The sequence below is a fragment of the Bidens hawaiensis genome, unplaced genomic scaffold, assembly GCF_021521415.1.
Source record: "Bidens hawaiensis isolate Kalapana, Puna unplaced genomic scaffold, B.hawaiensis_p1.1 tig00038673_1, whole genome shotgun sequence".
NCBI classification, from domain to species: Eukaryota; Viridiplantae; Streptophyta; class Magnoliopsida; order Asterales; family Asteraceae; genus Bidens; species Bidens hawaiensis.
Window position 1 is genome coordinate 75,898 of NW_027496804.1, and position 8,094 is coordinate 83,991.

Below are 8,094 nucleotides of genomic sequence, written 5' to 3' on the forward strand. Positions count from 1 at the left end.
CCCAGAAACAAGCCCCACCTCAAGAGGCCCCGAAAGGGTGTTTTGAGTGTGGATAGGAGGGTCACTTTAAGAGAAACTGCCCCAAACTGAAGAATGCTGGTAACGGAGGGGCAAATGGCAACGGGAAGAATGGTAGCAATGGGAATGATAACAACGGAGGTGAAGGCAGGGGAAGAGCCTTCGTTATTGGTGGTGGTTCAGGTGAGACTTTTAACGACTCCGTAACTATTACCGGTAAATATAAAATGAATGGTTGTTATGCGCTAACTTTATTTGATACCGGGGCCGATCGAAGTTTCGTGTCAACTAAATTTTGTGAAATGGTTAATAGCACCCCATCTGCCCTAGAGTCTAAGTACACTATCGAGTTAGCAGATGGTAAAACCATCCAAGTGTCCCATATTTTGAAGGGTTGTACCGTAGAATTGTCTAGTCATTTGTTTCCCATAGATCTTATGCCGATTGAACTTGGTAGCTTCGACTTAGTTATTGGGATGGATTGGTTGTCCGAGCACCGAGCCGAGGTTGTCTGTCACGAGAAGATCGTCCGCATACCTCTCCCTGGGGGAGAAACTCTCATGGTTCATGGTGAGAAAGAGAGTGCGATAGTTGGGATCATTTCCCTTATGAAGGCACAGAAGTTACGGCGTAAAGGCCATACTGCGATCTTAGCCCTAATCACCGACAAAGGTACTGACGAGGCTGTGGAGGAGGAGGTCTCAATCGACCAGATCCCTATTGTTAGAGACTTTCCTGAGGTTTTCCTCGAAGATCTACCTGGCCTTCCGCCTCACAGACAAGTGGAGTTCCAAATCGACCTGACACAAGGACCTGTTCCTGTAGCTCATGCACCGTATCGCCTTGCTCCGAAGGAGTTAGAGGAACTGTCTAAGCAGTTGCAAGAACTGCTAGATAAGGGTTTCATACGCCCCAGTTCATCCCCGTGGGGAGCTAGTCCTATTCGTGAAGAAGAAGGATGGAACTCTACGCATGTGTATCGACTATCGGGAACTTAATAAGGTGACGACCAAGAACCGGTATCCCTTGCCACGTATTGATGATCTGTTCGATCAGCTGCAAGGATCCAGTTACTACTCGAAGGTTGACCTTAGGTCGGGTTATCACCAACTCCGAGTTCGGGAAGAAGACATTGCGAAAACAGCGTTTCGTACTCGTTATGGACACTATGAGTTCGCCGTTATGCCATTTGGGTTAACAAACGCCCCAGCCGTATTCATGGACCTCATGAATCGTGTTTGTAAGCCTTATTTGGATAAATTCGTCATTGTGTTCATAGACGACATCTTGATATATTCGAAGACAAGGGAGGAACATGAAGAGCACTTGCGATTAATGATGGAGCTACTCATGAAGGAACAACTGTATGCCAAATTATCGAAGTGCGAGTTCTGGATGCGTGAAGTAAAATTTCTGGGCCACGTGGTAAGTGGGGAGGGAATCCAAGTGGACCAGTCCAAGATTGAAGCAATCAAGGATTGGCCAAACCCGAAAACTCCCACCGAGATCCGTCAATTTCTGTGATTAGCTGGTTATTATCGTAGATTTATTGGAGGATTTTCCAAGATTGCTCAACCACTCACATCCTTAACCCGCAAGGGCATTGTGTATAAGTGGACCGAGGCACATGACACAGCACTTCAAACTCTGAAAGACAAGCTGTGTAGTGCGCCAATCCTATCACTGCCCGAAGGAGTAGAAGACTTTGTTGTTTACTGCGATGCTTCACTGCAAGGAATTGGATGTGTGCTTATGCAACGGGAAAAGGTCATCGCATATGCGTTTCGACAACTGAAGACCGCTGAAAAGAACTACACGATCCATGACTTAGAACTTGGAGCCGTCATCTTTGCACTAAAAATCTGGAGGCATTACCTCTATGGAACCCGGTGTACGATCTACACTGACCATAAGAGCCTCCAGCACATATTCGAGCAAAAAGAACTGAACATGAGGCAGAGACGATGGGTCGAGTTGCTTAACGATTATGAATGTGCTATTAAGTATCATCCGGGTAAAGCCAACGTGGTGGCTGACGCCTTGAGCCGAAAAGAAACTTTGAAGCCCAGGAGAGTTAGGGCTTTACAACTAACGATTCACTCTGGTCTACCCGAAAAGACCAGGGATGCCCAGTTAGAAGCTCTGAAAGCCGAAAATTTCGATACCGAATCTTTGCGCGGTGTAGACGGGAACTCAGAGGTTAAGTCGGATGGCATTCGGTATTACCATGATCGAATTTGGGTACCGCGTTATGGGGATCTAAGAACACTGGTCATGGACGAAGCACACAAATCCCGATACTCAGTACATCCGGGATCAGATAAGATGTACCATGACTTAAAAGAGCTATATTGGTGGCCGAGTATGAAAGAGGAAATTGCTGGTTACGTGGCTAAGTGTCTGACATGTGCCAAAGTGAAAGCAGAACATAGGAAACCGCCGGGATTACTTCAACAACCCGAAATTCCTATGGGGAAATGGGAACAGATATCCATGGATTTCATATCCAAACTACCCAAGACACCCAGCGGTTGTGACATGATTTGGGTCATAGTGGATCGATTGACCAAATCCGCACATTTTCTAGCCATCCGGGAAGCGGACAAGACGGATAGGCTGGCTCGCATTTACATTAAAGAAATCGTTTCCCGTTATGGTGTGCCGATATCGATTATTTCGGACCGTGATGCTAGGTTTACCTCGAACTTTTGGAAATCGTTGCAAAAGTCGTTGGGTACACGACTGGATATGAGCACGGCTTATCATCCACAAACAGACGGTCAGAGCGAGCGAACAATACAAACATTGGAAGATATGTTAAGGGCGTGCATCATCGATTTTGGGAGCAGTTGGGAAACGCACTTGCCTTTAGTTGAGTTCTCTTACAATAACAGTTACCATACGAGCATACAAGCAGCCCCTTTTGAAGCTCTGTATGGGCGTAAATGTCGATCACCACTCTGCTGGGCGGAAGTGGGTGAGAGCCAACTAACTGGCCCTGAAATAGTTCATGAAACGACGGAGAGGATAGTTCAGATCCGAAACCGTATGGCAGCAGCACGTGATCGTCAGAAAAGTTATGCTGATAAGCGTAGAAGGCCTTTGGAATTTGAAGTCGGGGACAAAGTTTTACTAAAGGTGGCACCGTGGAAGGGTGTCATTCGTTTCGAAAAACGGGGAAGTTGAGCCCGCGTTACGTAGGGCCATTCGAAATCGTGGAACGAATCGGTCCAGTGGCTTATAGGTTGGACTTACCGGAACAACTCCGCGGGGTACATAACGTCTTCCACGTATCAAATCTTAAAAAGTGTTTGGCTGACGAAAACTTGATAGTTCCTTTGGAGGAACTAGAAGTGGACAAACAGTTACGTTTCATCGAAGAGCCGGTGGAAATCATGGATCAGGACGTAAAGACCCGTAGGCACAGAAAAACTCCTATCGTTCGCGTTCGTTGGAACTCTAAGCGTGGACTAGAGTTCACATGGGAGCGCAAAGACCAGATGAAAGAAAAGTATCCACAACTATTCAAACCTGAAGCCAAACCATAGGTACGATTTAAATTTTCGGGACGAAAATTTTTTTAACAAGGGGATGATGTACAAACCTAAAATTTTTCTTTTCTATCCCTTTCATGTCCTAGTCTAGTGGTGACATCACATTAATTTCGGGATGAAATTTCTTTCAACGAGGGGATGATGTGACATCCGGCATTTTTAGGTTAACTCTGTTAACTAAACCCAGTTAAATCCTGTTGACTATGTCTATAAACTCAGTTAGTTCTGTTAACTATGAGTATGAACTCTTGTACATGTGATGTCATGTATGCGTATATTTAAGTCAACGTGTCATTGGTTACTTAAACAAGGATAAGTGACTAATTATAACTAGGATAATAAACTCGTCTTGCATGTTATAATAAACATGTCATATAACATGTATGATAAGTATAATGTGCTATGTGATTAATATGTTATATTATGGTTATTACATGATGATGTAATTGTAAGTAAGCTAAATGATTAAATAGGTTATATTGTATGTCATGTAACATGTTTATTATTTAAATGGAACCTTAGGTTATGTTACATAGGAAATGTTTATTAAAATATGTAGTATGTCACACATGAGTTAATAAAAGTTAACCTAAGTAATTTTATTCATTAAATCAATCATAAAGGGTTGTTAATAACAAGGAGGTTAAACTATTGGTGCCAACACCTTTTCCTTTCCCTTTTCCTCTCTCTTTGGCTGTGATACTCACACACACACACATACTCTCATTTTCTTTCATACAAACAATCATCTTCTAGTATTTTCTCCATAACACAAGAGTTGGTGATTTTGGTAAACAAGGGTTTAAGCATTTGATCAAGCAAAGTGAGTAGATTATTATGTTTATATGTTTTTTTTTCTTTTAATTCATATGAACCTTGTATCCAAATGGTTGGATCATGAAAGGGGATGATCAAAGTTTGACAAATAAAAAGGATTTTTGTATGAGTTTTGATTAATATTTTGAGTCCTTTATAAATACTTGTGTTCTTATTATGAAATCAAATGGATAAAAATAAGACATGCAATTTGATTTGGTAAGAATGTTTCTTGATGATTGTTGAATCAAAGGATAGAAAAGTTGTGATTTGTAGTTGATTGTGGTTAAAACTGCTTGCTGGCAGACTTGGTGTCTCGGATTGTATTGTGAATAAATTGATGATATGTTTGAGTTTTTGATCGATTTTTGATTCTATGAACATGTACTTTGAATCTAGTTTTCAGAAAGTCCGAAATCTTAATTTTTGGACACTGTTTGAATACTTTTTATTAATTTACAAAATCAGGATGCAAATCTAAATTAGAGAAAATAATTCTGAGTTGAGTTGTAAATTTCATAACTTGATGATAAAAATAGATATGGATATAATTCTACTTCTAGGATGTTGTAAATTGAATTAGGAATCTAGTCCAATTGGTCTTGCATCAATTGGACAAATATGGAATTTTTGACAAATTTTTTATTACAGCTGTGTTGTTGTAGAAATATAAATCATGTTGTTGTAGTATATGAATATTCTGGACGAATTGGTAAATCCAAAAATTGTGAGAAAAATATATGTTGAACCTAATACTGATGTGTATATGTGTGATTTATTTGGTAATTTAATTGTGAGTTTTGATTTATGAGAAAAATCGGTTATGTGGTATAAATTGTTAAAGGTGATAAAGGTGTTGGTTGAATTGAGATAATTGCAAATTGTGATATGTTAGTTGTGGTAAATTAGAACTTTGACTTTTTAAGTCAACTTAGAACTAGTTGACTAAATAGTTAGTCTTGCTTGTGATGTTGTGAAAGTGTATTGATCATAGAATTGCAAGGAATATGGCTAAGTGTGTATACTTGATGATTGATTAAGTGTGACTAGAATTATAAGGTAAACATTCTAAGTCCAACCTTTTAGTCAAAGGTCAATATTTTAGTCAAATGTCAATATTTTAGTCAAAGGTCAAAACTTTAGTCAAAGTCAACAAAAGTCAAAGTCAACAAAAGTCAAACTTTGGTCAAAAGTCTTTTTAAAAACAATGGGAGATTGTTGGATACTAGTGGTTCTAGGAACCATCCCACAAGTTACTTACGTACTTGCATTTTTAGGGTCTTAGCACGTGACGCATTTACTTCGGTCGGATTTGTGTAATACCCGAAGCACCAACAAGGTGAGTTTACGGCCCCACTTTTATACCTTTCCTTTGGGGAGGAAACATGCAAAACTGTTTTACTTTACTTGCTCTAAATCTTTACACAACCGTTTGGTTGCTTATAACGTAGTGTTTCTTTGCCATGGAAAGTCCTCACGAACATCGGACCGTTAACTAAGGTTAACTGGCGTTGTAAATTTAAATAGTACTATTGGGTTTGACAAACCCCACCCTGCATTATTCTCGACTGGAGGTCGAACGGGGTGTAACTTTGACCAAACATTGTTAAGTTTTGGCAATACTTGACTTGAGGCAATAACTAGTCAGCTTCGGTCGTGATGGAAACATAACATTATGCGGCAACGAGTTAACTAAGTGTAGTTAACCATGGGCCACTTTTATTTATAAATGTTTATGAACTGATAGAGCATAACTTACTTTGAAAACCTGTGATCTCACCAACCATATGTGTTGACTCTTTTTAGCATGTTTTCCTCAGGTCACTAGCAAGCACTTGGATTAGGATAACATTGCATGCATGGACTCGCATTGGTTTAAGTTTGAAAACATTTATTTGATATTGGTTTTGCGCTTGTAGCGCCATGAATTACTTAAACTTGTTTGGGAGATGGCTCCCGCACTTTGTTTAGCTTCCGCACTAGCACTTAAGTACTCTGAACATTTTATTTTGATTTGTTAAAACTTTTAAGACCATGTAGATGTCGTTTGGTGTGATTAATGTGTTCGGATCCTGTTTTTTCACCCGCCTTACGGTAAAACTCCGTTAGTGGAAATTTGGGGGTGTGACAGAGAGGTTCACTAGTTTAGTTGTTATTGTTATTGTTCACTAAGGATCCAAGATCAAGATGTTTGGAACCGGTTTTTGGATGAAGTTCTTAGTGAAGCTATGATGTTCTTGAACTAAGAAAGAAGCAAGCAAAGTGCAAGTTTCTCAAAGAAGAAGAGAAGATCAAAGAGTATATGTTAACTCTCAGATCTGGTGTGTTCTTTAATGGCTGAGTTGTATTCCTTTTATAGGGAGAGGATTGCAAGCCTTTTGTCCAATGGATAAACAAATGAACCTCCAGTTTGGTAGAGGGTTGACCGTTTTATGGGCGGGAAGCTTTTGACCTTCGGTTAACGATATATAATAATAATACTTTTTCTGAGTGTGTCCCCTCTGTTATGGCTGAGGGATGATGTGAACAGTGATTTGATGTGGTACTGTTACGCTTTTACTGTTAACGTACTTGTTTCCCTTATTTGAGCGGGAAAACTAACATTTTAACCTTTTTAGCGTTAATGTGTGAAAGCCATATTACCAGACTTTGGGCTACCCCCGTCATCAGTTCCATAAGTCATGTATTGCAAGAAACAACCAATTAGTCGAATGTTCCCTTTCAGAACCTCTTCTTCGCCCACGTCATCAACTTCTCCTATCCAAGATTAGACTTCTTACCTAGTTGTCCATCTTGTGGGGGGCATATTAACGTTATACCAAGTCAGCAACCCAAATCTCTTTCACCCTCTCCACAATCTTCTCCATGATTGTTGTATCATTTTAGCTAAGATTATGTATTAGTTGTAATTCCTTGTTTGTGGAGTTTTCTTTTTGTACATTCTTAATCTTGTATTTATACCATTGTATTGTTATTGAAGCAAATCATCAAGGTTACAACGTTTATAGTTTTGCCACTTGGTGAGAGGGGAAGAAAGAGCGAGAGAAAAAGGGCAGCCGAGCGACTAATGATGTGGGTCCTATGATTGTGTTAACTGAATGCGCAATGGTACGAAATGGTGGTGGCAAGTTTGGTTGGAATGTCTTGAAATAGTACATATTATTTATATAACTATCTATATAATTGTCTACCATAAAATCCTAGGTGTCGCTCTCAGGTTGTTCCCCCATTCTCTAGAGCCACCAGATTGCTTGATTTATAAATGAAGGCTTCTCATGCATTTGACCCGAATTCGCGGGTATGGGTCTCACCAAACCCGGATAGTCTTTAAATGGGTTATAACATCTCATCTAATTGTAAACTATTTCATAAGCAAACAATAATTTTCACGGGTCATGGGTCTCACCAAACCCGGATAACCCATAAACGGGTTATAACATCTCATTTATTTGTGAGATACCCCTTAATTATCAAAGAATAATTTTCACGGGTTATTTGTCTTACCAAACTCTAATAGTCCTCAAATGGGTTATAAGATCTCATTTATTGACATTTTCATTATCAAAACCTAATTTAATTTATCTGCTTTACATGTTCTTCGTTGATGGTCTATCATCTCCATCTTCGGTTAACTTCTGATACTACCCACCATCGTCAACTACATCAACGCCTCTTTTTTTCATTAGACAAATATTTGTGTTCATGT

General features: G+C 39.7%; 1 protein-coding gene across 1 annotated transcript; it reads left to right on the forward strand.

Annotated features, from left to right (window-relative positions):
* Positions 1-320: 320 nt before the first annotated feature.
* On the forward strand, positions 321-6,839 carry LOC143590582 (uncharacterized). Its single transcript, XM_077071019.1, has 2 exons — positions 321-918; positions 6,748-6,839. The coding sequence occupies exons 1-2, from the start codon at positions 321-323 to the stop codon at positions 6,837-6,839; spliced, it is 690 nt and encodes a 229-aa protein (XP_076927134.1).
* The last annotated feature ends 1,255 nt before the right edge of the window (positions 6,840-8,094 follow it).